Source organism: Dermacentor variabilis, chromosome 6, assembly GCF_050947875.1.
Source record: "Dermacentor variabilis isolate Ectoservices chromosome 6, ASM5094787v1, whole genome shotgun sequence".
Lineage (NCBI taxonomy): Eukaryota > Metazoa > Arthropoda > Arachnida > Ixodida > Ixodidae > Dermacentor > Dermacentor variabilis.
Genome location: NC_134573.1, coordinates 140,804,033 through 140,824,129, shown reverse-complemented (window position 1 = coordinate 140,824,129; position 20,097 = coordinate 140,804,033). Strand labels below are relative to the sequence as shown.

Here is a 20,097-nt window from a genome sequence, read left to right as displayed (position 1 = left end):
CATTTTTCGCTTTCTACTTACAGCCATTTCTAGGTTTATTACGCTTTTATAAACTAGGTGTGTGCCAACATTCAAAATTTTGAACATTAATCTGACAGTAGTCTTTGCTGTTCGATTCGAGAATTCGTGATTCAAAGTTGTTGAATATTCTTTCCAATCAAATAATGTAAAGGACAACAGTTGTTGCAGTCTACATCGAGAAAGATCAATGCATGTGGAGGCTATACTGAATGATTCTGCTAGAACGGAATTGTAGTTTTTAAGCAGACAAACCAGTTCTTGAAAGAATGTCTGGAGGGGATCACCTCTTCCCAGTGCTTTCTCATTAAATAAGCTTGTCTCTGTTTAGGGAGCCTGCGAATTTCATTTCTCAATTAAGTCTAGGCAAATTATATTTGTACAATCTCGGTGTCTGGATTACTTAAAACCTACGTGCGCTGCTGCAGTATTGCCGTTAGGTCTCTCAACAAACTACTGCACTCTATTACGTGTGCCTAGTGATATGCTGTTACCTTACTTTTTTTTTTGTTACTGTCGTCATGGTTGACCAGGTATAATCACTTTTTCTTTGTTTTTGATTTCAAGCTTCCGAGTTGACCCGAGATCCAGTTCGTAACAGCACTAGATGTATCATATCACATATATGAACAAGATTGGGAATGCCCAAAGTAATCTTGAAGCAATTTTTAGAGCAGATAGAATTTTATTCTGCCGCAGAGAAATTCAAATTTTGAAGCAGTCGCTAGCACATATATCTTATTATTGGAAGTATGAAACATGCAAATTTTAATTCAGAGCATTGTTATAATTAAGTGGAGTAACAAAGCCTTGCATAATGCAACAGAAGTGTTGAACAGCAGCATAAAGGCGTTTCTCATACTAATTTTCTGGTGAACTGACTGGAGGTGTTTTCCAACAAAAGTGAAGAAGTTGGAGTTTGTGAATGCCACGGTGGTTTATTCAAAGGCATTTCTAGGTAATGTGATCGTGCCGACTAGCTTAAACCTAGATTCTGCATGTGATTGACTTTGCCTTGCCACTCGCTTGAAGCACCTAGACATCTTGAGTTCTCATTGAGTGATTGGGTGTAAGCCCCCTGAATAAGCTAAAGGGAGCACCACTCCTCCTTTCTTCGCCTCTTCTTTTCAGAGTCCCCTCAACACATGCGTCTTCCCTGCCACTCGCCCTCTCAGTTCGCACTTTCTGACTGTGACGATTGCGCTGTGCAGAAATGCAGTCTATGCAATATCGGGATTCGCGATCACAACACCACAATCAAGAGAGACTGTCGTAGCACCGGTGCAAGTCGAAACAAACTACTAAAGAACTAAAGACACAGCTAGCAGCGCACGGAGGTTGGCACACGCTTTCACAGAAACGGTACCAGCACAACAATATACGACTCCGCTCCACCAACCAAGAGGCGCAGATAAGCTCTAAACCTCCCTCACTAGCCTTAACTCACTATCTTAGGCGACAAGGTAAAAGAATGCCACTACCTTTAGTTTGTAGCAGCATTAATGAGGCAACGCACTGAAAGATGGGACAAAACTACCGCCGGCGCCGTCTGCATTTCCCCGCATTCACTCCGAACGTGTGCAGTGCCCGTACTGCAGCCAGCATCTCTTGAAGGCGGCTCGGCAAGTTTAGGCAGTGGAAGAAGAGTTGGACTCACTCGTGTGGCGTCTGAAGACACTGCCTCTTCTCAATCGCGCAGCATTTCCGATACACGTTTCGGTTGTAGATCTGCGTTTATTTTGTGTTTACTTGGTGTTTACGCAACTGCAATCACCTAAACACATGCCCGTGACAGCTACAAGTTTTATTGATGGGGCTTAGTTACTTGTACATAGAGTTTCTCACTGTATTGCCTAGAGGGAAATCTGGCACCACCATCTATGAGCATGTTCTAAAGAGCGTGCGTACATGGATGTACGAGGCTTGTGTTGGCTGGTGTTGTACCAGGCTTCACCTAAACCAAGCATATGGCTACGCAAATATTGCGTTCTTGAAATAAGGCGAGGTGACATATCGGGAAATGTGCAGGTATAGTATAGGGTGGATTCAGTTCACACAAAGATGGGAACGAAAGACTATTTCTGGCAGAGGCCGTTAGCTTACCCTGTATTTAATTTCCTTTTTTTTTTCTAATAAGCCAGTTCTTTTTCGCAAAAGCAAACATAGCTCAAGAAAGAGCAATGTAGTACTTCAATTTGGAATGATGTGTTGATGGTATAGTGAACTTTCAGAATGGACATTCAAAGAAGGGGAAGCCATAATGCAAGTAGTATTATCCTATGTTTATTCATTTGCTGTCGACGAAGTTTAAACCATGTTCATGTCATACTTATCACAAGAGATGAAGGAGCACCACAGCAGCTGTGTCACTGCCCCTCAGGATTTGCGGTACAGGAAGAGCCGCTTGATACACTTCTTGCCGATTAGATTTGCATACTCTTTCACCTCGGCCTTGTCGGCGTTTCCTTTGAGCCTACAGTACTTCTTGTATGTGATGACCGTCCTGTTGTACAGAATCAACACTTCGTCCAAGTCTTGCACGGCGTTTTCATCACCTGTTCACCAGGGAACAGAAATTCAGTTATGGCCTATTGAATAGGGCAAATAACACAACTGTGACATTGAACTTGCAGATTACGTGAAGTTCCCTAGCTGCCAAGCTGCTTGTGATAATTTTGTTGCCTTCTGTGCCCACTCGGCAAAGTCTGTAGTGTGAACTGACATGTAGCAGATGACGGAGGTTGGGAGCGCCTAACATGGCCTCCGAGACTGCAGATGCGGTACCAGTATCAAAGGCCATGGCACATGCCAATCTTGGAGGCCATGTCACATATACGGCCCGTCTGCCGTGTGGCGGAACACGTACGTTATCAGGCGAGTATGGTGGGAAATTGAAAGGAGTCGTGCTTCAAAGATTGAGTTTTAAAGCTGACCAACTAACATCACAATGTTGGACACATCCAGAATAAATATGGAAAGCTTTTGTCGATTACTTTTAAGCTAAACAAATGTTGGCCATTTGTAAACATGCAGAATAATAAAGCCGAAACTCCGAGTTTGTACTCCATCTTTTTGGTGGAGAAATGCAAGCTCGTCAAAACAATCATATCAATACGACCATTTCTTCTGCAAATTGTACACTCAAGTTTATAAAGTTTCACAGATGCCCTTACGTTGATTTGCTCTACATCGATTTCAAGATGCTAGGAGAAGGGGAAACATGCAGTTCAGGCTGCTTTAGAAACGTGGTGGTAATGACTTGTGAACGCTTTCCTGGCCAATTCCATGAGCAGCGGCAAAAAACAGTACCTTTATTCGGGTCCTGTTCAAAGCGGCAATACTTGTTGGCATCCAGAAGGGGCTTGCATTTCTCTATGGGATGCCATGTGTAGGTTTCCGGACAGAGCAGTCTAGATGGTGAGAAGTTCCCCTGGAAACGAAGAAAAAATATGTCTAGGCATTTCCTGGCAATAAAACTAAGTGCTTATCTAGAACAGAGGACGTGTGTGCCTTCTCAAGAAAGGCGCCCTTGCGCACAAGCGCTCCCTTAGACGATCGTGCGTGTTTGCGTTTTTCGTGCTTTTAAACTAATGATCTAGCATCAAAATGAATGTAGCAATCAAAATGAATGAATAATACTGCAACCGAAAGACTTGTAGTAATTAATTGGATGTGTGCTTGTGCTCACTTGCAAGGTGTATTTTTACTTATGTTAGCCTCGCCAACTTTCTTAATATTATGGTAATTAGATTGTGGTAAACATGTGTTCCAGTTTGAGCATCTAGCTTGGTGTCCTCCAGATAAGGGATCAATAAGGGTCCCTCAACTCGTTGACTGGTTAGTTGTTTGTGATGCCACACTTGACCACAACAGCTCAACCGTCAGCAGCTGGGACTTAAATACGAGGGTGCTTGCGTTAAATTACATTATGTTAAGTTGCATTTCTTTTTTCAGTCTCCTCTGTCCAGAGAAAAAGTAAGCTTACGTTGATGAAAATGAAGCATGAAGATAGCTTTTGAAGATAAAGCAAGCAAAGTAGCACGCTGCAAATGCACTGTTTTGTGACAGCAATTTTTTTCGACCCACACAATTGTAGCATCGGAAATTCCCGACGAAATGCTGCAGCCACGTTTCAAATTGGCAGGTTTGCTCCAGAACCAGCCTCAGAAAACTCTGATGAACTGACTTTCCCCATTAGTACCACTTCAGTATATTTGCGTCTGTTGCTCTCTCTGGTATTACAATAACCAGTGACAATTTTTTCGCGAATTCCAAGGAGAACTCGAAGGTTTGCCACCCAGTGGGGTGCCTGTTTTTATCCCATGGCAAAGCTGACAACAAACTAGGTACTACAATACCATGTGCACATGGCTACAGCTGGGTGCCAGATGACAGCCTTTTGGGGCATCTACAAGCTGGCCTCTGTTTATGCATACCTTGTACCTCATCTTGGGGCAGGTGTGGATGTAAAAACCCATGCAGTAGTCCTTGATGCTCGGGCACATTTTGTGCAGCTCTCTTGCGTAAGCAATCTCCCTAGACAACGTGAGAGAAAGACAAGTGCCTGATCAATGCAAACTCAAGTAGAACTGAAACTTGGGCAACTCAGTACATTTTCATCTTCTCGAAGATTTCAGCACGAACAATCGACAAAGCGAAAAAAAGAAAAAAAAAAGGAATGAGTTGCAATTCGGCGCTTGTGTCCATGGGTACTTGTTTTTGCAGCTTCTGTCACCTGTGCATGCTGAAATGAATTGTGCACTAGAAAATGAATGCAAACTGAACCAAAATCTGCAGAAACTGTGCAGTCAGCTTTAAAACAACACCAGATATAATAGGAACAAGTTAACAACACGAGCGAAAGATGAGGACATGGAGCCATACGGGCACAGCGCTGAAATATAAATTAATTTGTCTGACTGCAGATATTTACGTTACTATTAACCACAAATGGATAACGCTAATTACAATTCTGTTTCTTGAAAAAGAAGAAAGAATATACAGATACAACATGCATGTTGCAATGTATGAGAAGTGAGGCTTTGGTGAAGCGGTAATTAAATGCTATGCAACTAAATGCGATGCGTACATTGGTATTTACTTATGGAACGATTGTTGATGTACCATGCAAGTCGACTTTAATCCCATGCAATGTTGATGTTTATGCACTACACAAGTTATGCTGAGATGCGAACACCAAACCGGCAAGATGTACACTGAGAGGTCGACGCACCAATGTCACGAGGACGAAGGCATTGTCGAGGGGGAAATGATGAAAGGTGTATGGTACATTGTCTCACAGCGGCACATACCTATTCTGGAGGATTGGCCACATAGGACGCATACTTAGTGGGACACAGCCAATGGCCCAAGAATGGAGTAGCACAAATTTAAGAAAGTTAAGACAATCAGTGAAGCCAATGAATATTATGGGCTGTTCCGTGAAAAGGACAGTGTGCTTTAGAGATACCTATGACCCCACATTATATGTACAGGTTTAATGTAGTGATGTATTGTTTTATGATGCCATTAAAGAGATTAAACTACAGCGAAACACACAGGAACGAAAGAGACGGACATTATGAGCGCTAAGTTATGACTGAAATTACAAGGAAATCCTCCGCCCCCCTTGTAATTTCAGTTGTGAGTTAGTGCTTGTGTTGTCCATGTCTTTCTTTCCGTCCCGTCTATTTCGTGCTAGTTTAAGCTTTTTAATTATGTACCAACTAGCCCTAACGTCCACCCCTTTGGGATTTTATTACGCACTTGTCGATACTCTGGCAGCACAAGCAGTTGATGCATCAGTTTTGGGAATTAAGTGTAGGTCTCAGGTTTCAAAAGAAGGCTGAGTGAGATGCCTTCTTGCTGCCAATTTTTTGAACACCTTATTTTATTGCGGGCACGCCGAAGTGACGATGAACATTATTAAGGAGCTCAGGACAACAAAAGCCTATGTTCTGAATGCAGGTGGAAGGCCCCTGTATCAACTATCCTAGCACTTTGGGATGGAGCTGAAGCGCTTTAAGGACAGAGCTGCAACACTTATGTGTTCACTTATATCTCTGACAGTTGAGGGATTGATCAATACATCAACCAATCAATCAGTATCAGAAAAACTGAATTAATACTGTTTTTGACAGATTTTAAAACAATATGATTGCGATAGTTCTAGTTACAGATGTGAAATGAAAGTTGCAGCTTCGGAGAGTGCCGTTAGCAGATGCTCAAGAAAAGGTTGCAATGGAAGTCTTACATTATGACAATGGATACTGTGGCACTGATTCATCATTTACTGAGAAAGTTGTGGAGTTACAGCAAGCATTTCAGAAGGCTGTTTAATGCTTCAATATATCATAAAATTAAACAGTATGCAGAACATATCAAATGCATCATTAATACCAAACTACTGATCAGCACCCATAGCAGTCGAAGCATCAGCCCTGTGCTAATGCCATTCAGAATGTATTTCAAAACACAAACTATGGGCAGAAAGAACATAACAAGCATTATACTGTCACACTTCCTGTTTCCATGTTTTTTCCCCTGACCTTGCTAAATTCAAGATGAAATGAATCTGACCCACCAAAGAAGTGACACTCCTTAAAAAAAAACTTGTGCAAGCCTCTGTTACCTAGAAATGTCCTATGTATAAATTAGAGCAACGCTATACAACACGGCTATATGATCCAACCTTAAAGGGGTCATGAGCCACATTTTATTGAAGTCAAGAAAAGCATTTGACATTAAAAAAACACTATTTCAGAAATACTTTGCAACAAAAGTACTGTAATCTGTTGAGCAGAAGCAGATTTATTAATAATCAAAGATTATGTTTGATCCTTTTAGCGGTGGCTCCCAGTCCTTCTTCAATGCCTCGCACTGCAAATCCTACGGCAGAGCGGGGTGGTGTCCACAATACTCTGCCTACTGAACGTCGCCACGGCGCACAAACTCAATTTTGGTGCCTACAACGTGCCAAGCTTTGAGGCTATCCCTCAGCTTATGGTTGAGTTCACGGTATCTCATCCTTTTGTTCTGCTACAGTGTACTAGATATCTATGCACAGCTGTTCTTGCACCAAGTGACATGAGCAGCACATTTCCTTTCGCACCTATTTCTACAGCAATCACACAGTTTCCGAGGGTCAAATAAACTTCATCTCCATGTTTGCTTGCATGGGTATGTTGGCAGAACACACATCGGTTAAGCGATAAATTCCACACTCCGGACTCGTGTTGAAAGTATTCCTAACCTAACGAGCTTCTAACATGATGGTGACACACCTCAAAGGTGTGCAACTAGGGAAGCAGACGACCGGTTCGTCAAACGTTGGTGCTCAAGCCTTGAGTCGTGTCGCCCACAAATACCTAACAGCAAATGCAGTTGTCCTCGGGGAGACACATCGAGCTCAACGAGCAGGCTCATCACGGCTACATGCAACTGTAGTGGTTTAGTAAGTGGACGACAAGGCAGGAATGTGCTCTTGCAATCATGTGCTTCAGTCTGGCTGTGCTACGTGGTGCGGATGGGCTTTGTCCTGCACCAGCTTTACCGACAGATAGGAGCCACATTCAAATTGCGCAGTTTGCGCAACAGCCGAATATGCAGTGAGGTCTCCCAAGGCATCTAGCCAGGAGCGGCAAGGAGTGAACGTGGGCTGGCAAGCATACGTGTTATCTGACCTTAAGTTTCTCGTGGTTTGAGGCTAATTGAGTGTTGAAGATTAATCAAAATTAGCGAGACCCAACGGATACGACACTGATAAGCAGTGTGGGCAAAGTTTTATCCCTATGGCTGGCAAGCGTAGCCAAGTGTTAGAACACGATAGTCAGCCATGGTACGATAGTCGTACTTCCGGAAGTACGTAATTCTTATCAATTTTTGCCAACTTCAGCCTGTTTATTAAATTGCATCAATAAATATACACGGTAACAGTAGGAAGAAGTGCACTGATCCAAACACCCTTCTTGATTGATGTCAGCTATTATTAGCCAATAGCAGCCACATACTATTGACCTGCTATATGACAAAATATGGCAGCCCCTAAGAAGTGAGGAGAAGGCTAAGAAAGTTCAGAAGAGAATGTTTGAGAAAAAGGTGACTTTGCACTTCACTTCTAACACTGAAACATCTGGCTGAGATGTTCACAGCATTGTATGCTATCTGCGGACTGTGTTTTATTCACCAAACTCGTGGGGTGGTTCAGGACCCTTTAAGGTTAAAACAAAGCACAAGTGAAGCGAAATTATTGAAAATGCATCATTAGTGTAGCACAATGCAGGACATGCCATGATAGGCCACCTGTAGGTCTGCTGATCTGATACTATTTCACATCAAAACATTCCAATTTATTATCAGCATATTTATACAAGTGGAAACTGCTGGCCAACCTTAGCAAATGGTGCTCGTCTATAAGCCAAGCAGCTATTGTAGCACAACCACAGAATAGCTTGTATCAATACAGAAGTCTTCTGCATTATACTACAACATTGTGCAAACATTATACAACAACAACAATAATAATAATAACAATACCAAATTGCTCCTAGACATCTCTTCGAGGCAAAAAATATTACATCAAAATACAGACAATAACAATCAAGAACATTGTGTAAACTTTAAACACCACTAAGCACATAATAATAATACTACCAGATTGTTTCTAAACATCTTTTCAAATAATTTTTGCATCAGAAAGACTGTAGATAAGCAAGATTAGGCACTAAAGAGAACCATAATACAATATCTTCTTATTTCTTTTGCCATTCGCCTCTTTATTATGTCAACCTTCAGCAAGTTGATTTAAAAATTTCTGGACTGCATAATATTTGTGTTCTTTTGCCATAATTAGTGTATGCACAAGGTCTGATATGCTGTTCTGCTTTCCTAAATGTAGCTGACCGTTTCTACAATGCTGTCTACGAAAAACCTTACTAGCATTTTCGCAATATGGGAAAACTTACCTGAGTGATGCATATGTCCCTAGAGACAGGAAGCTGTAGTCTGGATTGTAGTAGAGATACACCGAAGAGAGGCACGTTGGCAATATGTCAATGACCCCGACAGCAATCAGATTTCCATCGAGCCAGTACTGCTGGTGGAATGAACCCAAACTATAGGGGCCTTTGTGATCGTACTGCAGTGGACACAACAAGCGGATTTGAAATCACTGGCCAGCCCAGCCAACATCAGATACAGTGCGTTCGGGCATACATAAGTCACATGAACCTAACTGAAATGAACAGTTTAGTCACACTGATGTGATTCAAGCAACAATATCTCATGATGAAGTGCCTGGTAGTCGGCACGAACAAGCTCAAGTGTGGCTGTATCGTCTGTATATGAACAAGAAATCTAATAATAATTTAAAATTAACTCTTATCACATCACTTATAACATCAAAACTGAAAAGTACAACTATCAAAACAACAGTTAAAATACATTACTGCACTTGAGGTGGTTTTGAACACTACGGATCTAAGATTTAGTAGAGAGAGCCCTTTACTACAGCCATTTCTCATTACAAAATAACTACACTGTAGCCATTGCTATGTTTATGTATTTATTTATATATTTATTTATACATACTGCAGCACTACATTATGGCTACAGGAGTGGAAAAACATCAAGATAACATTAAAGTTAATAAATGTACACTGCGGTTCACTGTTAAAGGAAACATTCTAATGTGTGGTTCTCACTTTGCTGGCAGTCTAGCCGCAAGTGACGGCTGAGGCTGCGTCAACGCACTGCTCAGATGAGAAGAAAGGTGCCAGCACCACCAACTGCAAGTCGTCTGCTGCAAAGCCGGGCGATTGTACACTTGTCAGTGGTGTCAGTGGTAAAAACCTCGCACATGCTCGACATTCATACGTTCCCTTTAACAGTGGAGCGCACTGTACATACGGAGGACGTGTTACGCGTCGCCATCACCACTACCTCTCAGTCCTTAATATCCATGCTCTGTATGTTGGAGTTATCGCTGTATACCCTTCAGAAAGACATGCAGCACACTTCACCCAATAAGAGAGAGAGAGAGAGAGCAGTGCTATACGGATGTTCACAGCTGCTTCAATCCTTTACCTGTAACGGAGATTTCACCAGAAACTGGCAATAGGATTCTCTGTCACACTGGCTGGATGGTTCCTCGTGCACTCGCATCTGGTAGCACTCGTAAAGCCTCCACGATGCCTCGAAGGTCGCCTCAAACTCGGGTGACTCGCGGTTCGACACAACCGTCCGCACCTTGTCGTGTAACAACACGGGATTTGTTGAGATGCGAGCATGAACACACATCGACAATACCATCCTGCACGCCCCATGTGTCAAATCCAATGTTGTTATCTCCACGCGCAACCATGCTCCAACCTCGGGTTAAATGTGTGTACCGCAACTTTGTTCCTGCAAATCTACAGTGATGGACGAAATGCTCGCACATGTGTTGGGTTGGAAGCGTGAACGGCTCCCAGTGCTTCGAAATGAAAGCGAGAACACAATGTTTTCTGTGCTTCATCTGTAAAAGGCGCTGACCATCGTTAACCCATTCATGCATTTCTAATATAAAACTGCAATATGTACTCGAGGATGATGTATGGGCTGTGAAAGTCATCTCTTTAGTACAGATGAGAACAAAATCAAGAAAGGTGCATATAGAAAGATGTAGTATGTGGTAGTTGGCATATTTAGCCTTCCTCGAACTTCATCAGTTTCAGCAGTGCCTTGTCTCAATGGGTGCCCACACCAATAACATCAAGTAAACAGACATGTCCAAAGTCTGCATTAGGCTGCTCTACTGTGAAGTACACCCAAGCCGCAAATACACAAGGGAAGTAGTCCCTGCACTTGTACTATTTTCCCACTTTGTTTCGACAGTTGTGTTTTCCCACTTGGCACGTGCTACAAATGCCCGGCAAGCCCACTTATCTTAGTGATGTTACAAACGGTACAAGCGCCTTGTACTTAGAACATTGCTTACGGGTACATATTTCTGTCCAACTGCCCATGCAAACATCCTTGGATTCTGCCAAAGCCTTGTCTAACCTTTTTTTTTTTTTTTTATCGAATAAGAAAGTGCTCGTGGCAGCTACAGGGGATGCATATTGAAATAGAGGAGCATGGGTCATTTCTCACAGTGTTTTTAGAAAATTATTTCCTATCATCCTGGCTTTGTGCATTCAGCTTCATGGGCAGTGCTACAACAAGTTTTGTGTCCGCAATGAAGTTTGAATTTTCCAACTCCTATTGAAGTGGAAGCCTATTTGGTCCGGCAGTCACTTATTTGCCCAGCTACTTAGCATTGATTGGAGTGTGCACCAATTTGTGAGCATGCTTTGAGCTGTGAGAAAGAAAAATAGTAAGAAAAAGACATAAATAAAGACAACGTCTTGAAGTGACCCATTTTCAAGCTTACTGGAAGTATTACAAGATATGTTGCAAGGCTACAGGAAAAAAATAAACAGGTAGCACAAGGAGCAGCTGAACGGAGACATGCTAATTGTAAACTGGCAAGGCGTACTACCAGCAGTGCTCTCTCTCTCTCTCTCTCTCTTTTCACATTTAGAACGGCAACGGCTGAACAAACAAATAAGGAACTGGCCACTACCTGGATTGGGCTATTGACTAGGAAGCGCCGATAGCGCCGCTCTGTTAGCTTTTCGGGAGAGTCCTTGTGAATTTTCTCCTGGTATCGGAAGTAGACGGCTAAGGCGGAATCGAAGGAGTTTGCAAACTCGGGACAGTCAGGGCTATTCCACACCAGGCGAACCTACATGCACAGACAGGCGTGGAGGCTGTGTGCAGTTCTGCAAATACTTAATGTGACAATTAAATGAAACTGTTTCTAAAAATAGTATGACAGACATACAATTCAATAAATGGCCAAGGCACAATTGCAAGAATTTATACTTTCATATTGAAGACCCCTCCCCCCCTGCATTATAATGTAAAACACAGAAAAATGCAGAGGGCCCTAAAGGTGAATGCAACTTTTCTGGTGCACATGATATGGCACTGTGACTGGCTGGGTGATTTCGCTGCCCCAAAAGTTTGGCCAATCACTGCACATCCTCTAGGAAAGGCCTGCATGAATATGTTTTGTTGTTCTTCATCACACATAAAATACTTATGAAATTTTAGTTATTTGCATATTTTATGTTTGTCTCTGGGCCAAGATCACTTATTCAAATACGTATTTGCTGAATGTGCCCATATAAATGCAAATTCTGGAAACTATTACAGTGCCACTTTATCCCTGACGTAATATGTTTTTAGAGTATTCTGTTTCTAATTAAACACCACCTACTTTCCTGTACTGTAGAATTCAGTTAACATTAAGGCATTACATGTTAGCTGAAGGTGTTGCCAGAGTCAAATTTACAATGCACCTCGTTTAGTCAAGAGACTGATCAAACATGACCCAGCGCTCAAGTGTAACCATTGTCAAGTGTAACCATTGTCAAGTGTAACCATTGTCAAGTGTAAAACTCATGCTCGCCCAAAACAAATTTTTAAAAAGGGCCCTTTCTTCTTTAATACAAACATGGAAGCACTTTTTCAAATGGGGGATGTAACGCTTATTTTGGTGTGTACATGTATGTTAAACAACACACCCAGCCGTTACACTGATCTTGTTAACGTATTGTATCTGTACACAGCTTCACGTTTGCCTATGAAATGCATTACGAGTGCCGTAAAGCAAGTGAGGTGAGGGAATAAAGGAAATATTGTGTTAGCATTTTCAACCTACTCAGCATGGTCTACACAAATTTTCAAAGACCTGCCTGGGAAACAGCACTCAAGTAGCTAAGCTTCGTTAACCGCGAGAGACAGAAACACAAGTAGAGAAACTCACAGCTTCATGCATGTTTTCATTGTGAGTGCATCGGTCTGTAAGGACACATACTTTGACAGAAGTATATGATTCATCCGTTCACCCACTACACTGCCACTCAAGTCGCTCATGTGCCACTGTGGCTTGGCACTCGTGGGCTTTCTCCAATGGACCCACTGTTGCATGCCATTCATGTTCACCGGTGGCGCAATGAGATTACCATCTGCCATCATGGCGCCAGCAGGACATACCTGCTTAGCTGTGGTGTGTTGGAGCATTCAGTAAATCCACATCTTAGCCCTACACCCATGCTCAGTAGCAACCTTTGGCTGCCTGCACATTGCAGCCTTTTCAAAAGATGAAATTTTGTCAGCAGGTGCCATCCTTCTCCAAATGGGAACAAGCATGCCGGCCTAGCCGTACCCCTGCTCTATACTGTCAAATCTCACTATAACGAACATAGATACAAAGAATTACTGGATATAACAAATTAAGCCTAACGTGTCTCTTGCCGATATTGGCATGTAGCAAATATATGCTTACAATACTGGATATAACAAAGGTATATTGTGTCAAATGTGACTTTGTTATCAGTGAAGTAAGACACTATACCTTCCAGTGATGCCACTCGTTGCGTACAATGCTACTACAGCACGACTGTGCCCTAGAAAAGACACGTTTTCAGTGTAGGATGATCCATGTAATGCTGTCGCAGTAAAGAAATGTTCTCACACTGGAGTAACTGTCTGCTTACTTACTTCTAGCTTGTGTGCAGCATTTGGTGGGAGCGGTTCGAACAAGAAGTCTTCCAATGATTTTGGCTCGTTCTTATGTTTCTTTGAGGACAGTGAAGCCTAGAAAAGAAGAAGAAAAAAAAAAAAAAAGCTGTACACTTGCCACAATTTCAGTTACATGAGCTCTCTCGTGCCACAAGCCAGAAGAGTAGAATACCGTGTGGCTACTAGCGAGGCAATTCTGCAAAAAATATCCTGGTGTTCAAGATTTATGGCATTGCACATCAACGGTACAATACAACATGAAGTTTTGATGCTGCGAAACAAAAAATCTTAATGTAGGATACATCCACTACCTTGTCACGACCAAGGCTGAGGTCCTTGCCCGAGTTGCTCAGTTTCAAAAGCTTCCTTTCTCGACGGATGTCACGAGCCTTACGACACTTTGGCTTGTTTGGGTCAGCACCCAAACCTGCCAAGAACAAAAGAAAAGACAATGAAATAGAATCCTAAATTATAAGGAGTTCTAACAGTAGAAATATTATATAACAGGGCTGTGTATGTTGAAGTCATGCATGAATTTCACGCTGTAGACTTGCATGTACCCCTGGTTCTCTATGGCACAAAGCATTTTGCATAAAGTTGACATATTCCAAGAAGACAACAGGCTATTTGGACTACACTGTGAAGGAACAACACACTTTCTTGCATGAGGAATACTGTACTGGACAGAAAAATGCTTAATGAAGGGGCACTAAAGGTAACTACAGTGCACCACCTCGTGCCATGTGCACTGTGTTTTGCCATAGTGGTGACAGAGGGCGCCTTCTATTCTGTGGCAGCAGAATCACCGTTTTCTTAGAGGCATCATCGCAGACATCGCACACTTAAAGACACTTTAAGTTTCAAGGCAGCACCTTTCTCCCTTTCTCGCTCCCCTCCTTCTCTAATTCTGCACCTATATGGAGCACCACTAGCGCCCCTAAAGGTTCCGAAGCTTTTAACCTGTGTGCAAAAACAAACAGCTTTTACAGCAAAGCTGTATATGGCTAGGGTTCCACGTATTTTTCGTTTCTGTCAACAAAAGCTATTATCATCAATGGCTCATGCCCCCAAAAGCACTCATACCCTAGTAAGCAAGCAAAAGAATGCAATGGCTCATAATGCAATGGCCCATAAGGCAAAGGCTAGAAGCACTCAGCAAAGTGAATCAAACAGTGCTCACATTCTTTCTAACCATGATACAACATAGAGGACAGCATGCCGATAACTGTCATTATCAATGGCTCAGTATATTTCAGCAGAATTCATTTGCTTATTCAATGTTCCAGTGCTTTGAAGGAAATTGCGATAGTGCGTGCCTCAATAAAAGACACACAATCGTGCTGCAAAAGCTGCTGAAAGATTCTTGCCAAAGCCTGGACTTTTATGCAGATGCGTACCTTTCTTTGGCACATGAGCTGTCGTCTCAGTTTTGGACACTGTTTCTTCTTTGGAACACTCTGGTGGTTTCTCTAAATGTTGGTCCATTGATTCAGAAATCATAGTTCCTTCACTTCCAGTGCTTTCAGTTGTAACTGTGTCTTCTAGAGTCAAAAGCAAATTTGCAGAGACATGGAACAAAAGTATTTTGAATCTTGCGAGTCATGCAAAAGCAACAACGAAGCTTTGCAGGCTGCATTCAGTGTCTAATGCTAACCACACTTGATAGATGACTTCAAGTAACGTCTGGAGTGCTGTCCTAGGTGGTTGTTAGCACTGGCATTTTCCAAGTGTAATGACCAAGGTACAGTATTGTGTTGGTTTGTAAGCATCAAGAGAGTTGTGCAAACACTTTCAGTGGTTAGTAAATGCAGTAACTTCATGCGAATATGGGGAAATATTCATGTTAAACCACAAGCGCATAGCAATCACGCACATGAAACAAATACTCAGCAGGTAAGCAGTGTAGTGTCTTTTACAATGGGAATACTGCAGTGACTGTCCCTATAATGTAACTGAAGTTAACACAGGCTGACAATAAAATATGGAATGCTGCCTAACATTGCATAGCAATTTACAAAGCAAAACTATGAAGGTCAGAATGCGCCTTGCACAGCAAAATGAAGCGAAGTGTGATAATGTAACTATTCGTCGTGCAAATACGAGCAGCATCCGTGGCTTTAGTAATGTTTCTATATTTACACACTTATTAATGAGCACAACAGGAAAATATTTGTGCACCTATACAACAAATCTGCTCGTGGATGTTACAGATTTTATTCGAGGAATAGGCTTTTGCTCAACGCCAATTTAACAGGACTTCTGCAACATATATATACATTACACACCCTAGACATACATTTTGTGAAGCTTATGTGTACAGAAATGCTAGTTGTCCTTTTACTAAACAATAGATTGGATTAGCATTATTTGATCTCAAACTAATATGTTCATGCTTGAATAATAATAAAAAATGAACAAGACAAGACAAAAGGAAGGTGATGGGTTCTGTCACATTTCTTCTGTCTGCCTTGTGCTCGCTACATTTAGTTCCTTCAATTTGACTATAAAAGTACAATGTGAAAATTTCCTTGACTTAAGCGGTCGTGCTGCTGTCATTAATTTCTCAGTCGGTGCCAGTTCATTTGTTTCTTGAAGCCCCAATAGGGTAATGTCTCGATTGCACATTGGTCCGTGGCACAAACTAAGGTAAAGTTCCACTGTAACGACCACTGCAAAAGAAACTGAGCGAGAGTCGAAGTTGTGTGGACTAACCTTAATGCCACGATTTATTTATGAAATACAAGTGCAAATGCCGACATCATGAATCAAGAACATAACCTCAACAGCTGTAATGCGATCAGCCACGACTACCCTCTACAGGCACGTGAGACAATGTGTTGCCTACTATAAATCAGGCCTGCTAGGCTAACTTGACAAGTTACAGCTCCCAACACTCTTTCCCAAAGCACAGCAACAGTATGCTGCAGACCGCACGTGTAACGTCCGCTGTCAACGCGAAACTAAGCTGTCTCGAACGAGGTGCCCACAACAGACGGCGCAAACGCAATCTTAAGTGCATCATTCCAGCACTCTAGACAAGCGCGCTGGGGGCTCTATAGATTAGAGAAATGAAGGAAAAACAGTAGCAGCAGCAACCACCAAGCAAGAAGGAAGACTTCCTCCATGGCAGCAGCAGCAGCAGCAGCAACAACAACAACAACAACAACAACAACAACAAGAAACTAACCGCCAGCGGGCTTTAGATTGCAGGTTTCCAAGTCAAGTTGCACGTTCGACTTTTTGTCTGAGAAGTCGGGCATTTCTACGACTCTGTCGCCCATTGCTTCGGAGCAGTGATCGCCTTTCTCATCCGGCTGGGCGAAAGAAACATGGATCAGTACATCGGGTGGCATGGATGCAATGCGCGTTGGAACAGAGGTTACCTTTCCGTTCTCATTTCTTTTGCCGGTAGCCAAGAACTTGTGTATCCGTTTCAGGAGCTTCTTCTGTGACTTGGTCAGGCTGAATTCAGCGACATCAAGCCTGCACACCAAGACAAATGAAAGATGGCCGAGTTCTTTTCTTTTTTCTTCTTGCCTCGAATAATTCATCGGACCGTTGCACCTTACTTTATGGGGTACTGGCGACAGCAGGTTTTCTTCATCACTGGTTTGTAGCAGTACTCGCCCGACCTTGGTGAAACAAACAGAAACAGCGGCCGACGCTCAGATGACCACTCCATTGAGCAGAGTAGCAGAAAAGATTTAAGAAAACGAAAATTGTTCACTAACCTCCTCCAACCTCGATTAAGGAGGTCGTCATAAATTCCTGCTGTTAGTCTGTGTGCCCACATGCCTAGAAGAAAAAGCGATCGCCCCCGAAAAGGGCTCAAAAAGCAAGACCCATTTTGGCAACGCAGAGGTTAACACCACAATCACCGGTAACCGACAGCGATTAAGACAAACAGCGATACCAGCAAACGCACGTACCGCAACTAAGGCTGGACGATTCCGACTTGCAGTAGCCACACCTATGACTATTGTGCTCGTAGAAATATTCCACGATCCCGTAGTCGTCATCCATCGTAACCGGGCCGACCGGGCGTTTGTTAAATATATATGCTCTTCGAGGTGGATGAAAAGAAAACACCTCGACACTCCGGGTTATCCTGTAACGACCTGGCTAGCGAAGAGATCGAGACTGCGTCGGTACATCTGCGATGCCAATGGCAACAGCTGATTGCGTGATAGCGACGAAAGAAGCCGCTTGTCTCCTTTTACGAAAGAGCAGCAAAACAACAGGACGCTGCCATGCTGTGTTGTGTCACGTGACGTGGTTCACGGTTTGTGACGGCAGTGTTCATGCTATTGGAACGTTATTACTTATTGAGGCATTAGCACAGTAAAAAAAATAGTAACTTTAAACTTATTTAAAAAATTGTAACCACACAGACTGTTTTACACATAATGCACAAGATGGCGCTGTCTACCATTTACTTCAGACTTTCCTTTGTTATGGTCAGTCATACGTCCACAATCGCAAAAAAACAACAACGGTGATGTCATCGCAAACGTCATTTCTTGGGGCAGCCAGTGCCCAATCAGATCTGGCTTTCCGCTTCTGTCACGCACGCCGGCGCGCGCTCCCGGCGAGAAGCGGAACTCCAGCGGACGACGCCGCCCGCTCCGCTGCCGCTTTCTTGTCCGCACATTTCGAAGGCGGCACGTCTCTCACCGGCTGCAGCAGCAGCCCCGCCGCACTCCGGAGCTCGGCGGCGAAGGTGCACCACTCTAGCGTAACCTTTTACATTCCGCTCTCGAACGTGGCGGCGGAGGCACTCCCCCAAATGGTGCCGCGGCTCTTTTGACTCGGAAACAGGGTCTCGCGGCGCGCGCGCGTGCGTGCGTGCGTCCATCGTCGAAGCATGGCTGTGTTCAGCAAGTACGCTCAGCTGCTGGACTACCACCTGCCGTACAACTGCTACGAGATCGGCCACACGTGGACTCCGTACTGCGCCGAGGCATCCGTTTACGTCGGTCTGCACGCGTTCAAGGAGTCGCTCAAGATCTACCTTCCACTGTATGCGGTGAGTCGTTGACCCGGGAAAAAGACCGGCGCGCCCGTTCCGGCGCCGATATTGGTCGGTCGGTAGGTCGGTCGGCCTGCCGGCGGATCTCGATTGCGCTTGACCCCATCGCCGCATTTGCGCGCGCGGCTAGCGTCTCGATGCGTTGTTTATGCGGGGCGGTGAGTGTGCTCGTGATTGAGAGTATGAGCCTCCCTCATCCCCATCCGTAGGCGTGCCGTTGAAATATGGAACGAGCTGACGTTACAGCTGCACCGCAGAAGATGCGCTATGTATGCATATATAAATCACGCCCCTCTTTCGATGAAGAAAGATTAAGAGAGAGAAAGCTTTCCGGGCTGCAACAATGTATCTGGTCGAACAACTCAAGCGCGCGGTCTTTTTATAAGCGCGTTAGCGCGCACGCGCGCGCGTTATCTTCATTATGGTCTCCGCGGCTAATAGCCCTCGTCGATTCGACACGCAGCGCCAGTTCGATAACACATGCACCTGCGTTCGTTTCATTGCCACCTTTCAGCATTTCTCTTCATTTTTCAACGAGCTCTATTTCGGGCTCTTAGTGGACTTTACTATTATCATAATCGACCGATAATTGAAAAAAAAAAAAGGATTTACATTCTGATGTTTTACGTGCCAAAACCACGATGTGGTTGATGAGGCACACGCCGTAGTCGGGGACTCCACATCAATTTTGACCAGCTGGGGTTCTTTTAACGTTAACGTGTACCAGATGCAAGGTACACTAGCGTTTTTTTTTTTTTTTTCCATTTCGCTTCCATCGAAATGTCGCCGTTTGGCCCGGGATTTGATCCGGCGCCTTCCGGGCTTAGAAGGCTGATACTGATACGTGTTTTCGATTCAATGGGGAGGCACAATTTAATTCTCGACCCAAGTTTTCACGTTCACTAGGCATGGACGCTCTCGTAGTACGGCTTTGCATTTCACTGCGTAAAAAAAAAGAAACAAGGATAGCGAGAAGCCTGGACGTTCCGACACCCAATCATCTGCACAGTGAAAGAGGGAGAGAGAGAGCAAGGAGGACGGGGCAGGCGCGTTGTCACTATTTTTGAGCTGACAATGCGCACAGCACCTCAAGGTTATGCTCTCTCTGGTGCAAAAAGCGTTCGCGCGCAAATAAAAGCAAGCATCCGTGCTCGCGGTCTTTACGAAATAAAGAATCGCACGCACCACGCGCTTCCATTGTGTCCCTAGGGGACGTTGCTTCCTTGAGTTTCCCCCCGTTTAAAAGGAAAGTGTTCTCCCCCTTATTTACCGGCTGAATTGAGGGGTGCGCGGCCATGACCAAAGCCGACAAGGTCACAGTTTAGTTCGCATATGGCAAGTGTGTGTGTGTGTGTGTGTGTGTGTGTGTGTGTGTGTGTGTGTGTGTGTGTGTGTGTGTGTGTGTGTGTGTGTGTGTGTGTGTAGTAGGCATATAACAGCAA

The 20,097-nt window shown here is 43.7% G+C and overlaps 3 protein-coding genes across 5 annotated transcripts in view; 2 read left to right on the top strand and 1 right to left on the bottom strand.

Moving 5' to 3' along the window:
- Magi (membrane associated guanylate kinase, WW and PDZ domain containing protein magi) overlaps positions 1-7,000 on the top strand; it is a 62,034-nt gene extending 55,034 nt beyond the window's left edge. The window contains exon 26 of the mRNA XM_075696038.1: positions 6,865-7,000. The gene's annotated coding sequence lies outside the window, so the exon portion shown is untranslated. The remainder of the gene's footprint in view (positions 1-6,864) is intronic.
- On the bottom strand, positions 2,280-17,878 carry Ate1 (arginyltransferase 1). Of its 3 annotated transcripts, XM_075696045.1 has the most exons (14): positions 17,556-17,878; positions 17,358-17,421; positions 17,196-17,258; positions 17,010-17,109; positions 16,814-16,940; positions 15,024-15,167; positions 13,938-14,053; positions 13,606-13,701; positions 11,621-11,782; positions 10,102-10,263; positions 8,982-9,154; positions 4,455-4,554; positions 3,328-3,448; positions 2,280-2,573 (listed from the first exon to the last, which is right to left on the bottom strand). In XM_075696045.1, exons 1-14 carry the CDS (start codon positions 17,647-17,649, stop codon positions 2,395-2,397), a joined length of 1,701 nt encoding a protein of 566 aa, XP_075552160.1. In that variant the 5' UTR covers positions 17,650-17,878; the 3' UTR covers positions 2,280-2,394. The 3 variants fall into 3 exon arrangements, with proteins under 3 accessions (XP_075552160.1, XP_075552159.1, XP_075552157.1); XM_075696044.1 differs by lacking the exon at positions 10,102-10,263; XM_075696042.1 differs by lacking the exon at positions 11,621-11,782.
- Positions 17,879-18,187: 309 nt separating this feature from the next.
- LOC142585342 (transmembrane protein 135-like) overlaps positions 18,188-20,097 on the top strand; it is a 92,229-nt gene continuing 90,319 nt past the window's right edge. The window contains exon 1 of the mRNA XM_075696046.1: positions 18,188-18,652. Coding sequence (XP_075552161.1) covers positions 18,491-18,652 — 162 coding nt within the window. The 5' untranslated portion in view covers positions 18,188-18,490. The remainder of the gene's footprint in view (positions 18,653-20,097) is intronic.

Coding starts and splice junctions, on each gene's coding strand:
- Ate1 (XM_075696045.1), bottom strand. CDS start 17,649: ATGGATGACGACTACGGGATCGTGGAATATTTCTACGAGCACAATAGT. Junction 17,422..17,555: donor ATCGTCCAGCCTTAGTTGCG/GTACGTGCGTTT, acceptor TTTTTCTTCTAG/GCATGTGGGCACACAGACTA. Junction 14,054..15,023: donor AGCTCATGTGCCAAAGAAAG/GTACGCATCTGC, acceptor TGTTCTTGGCAG/GTTTGGGTGCTGACCCAAAC.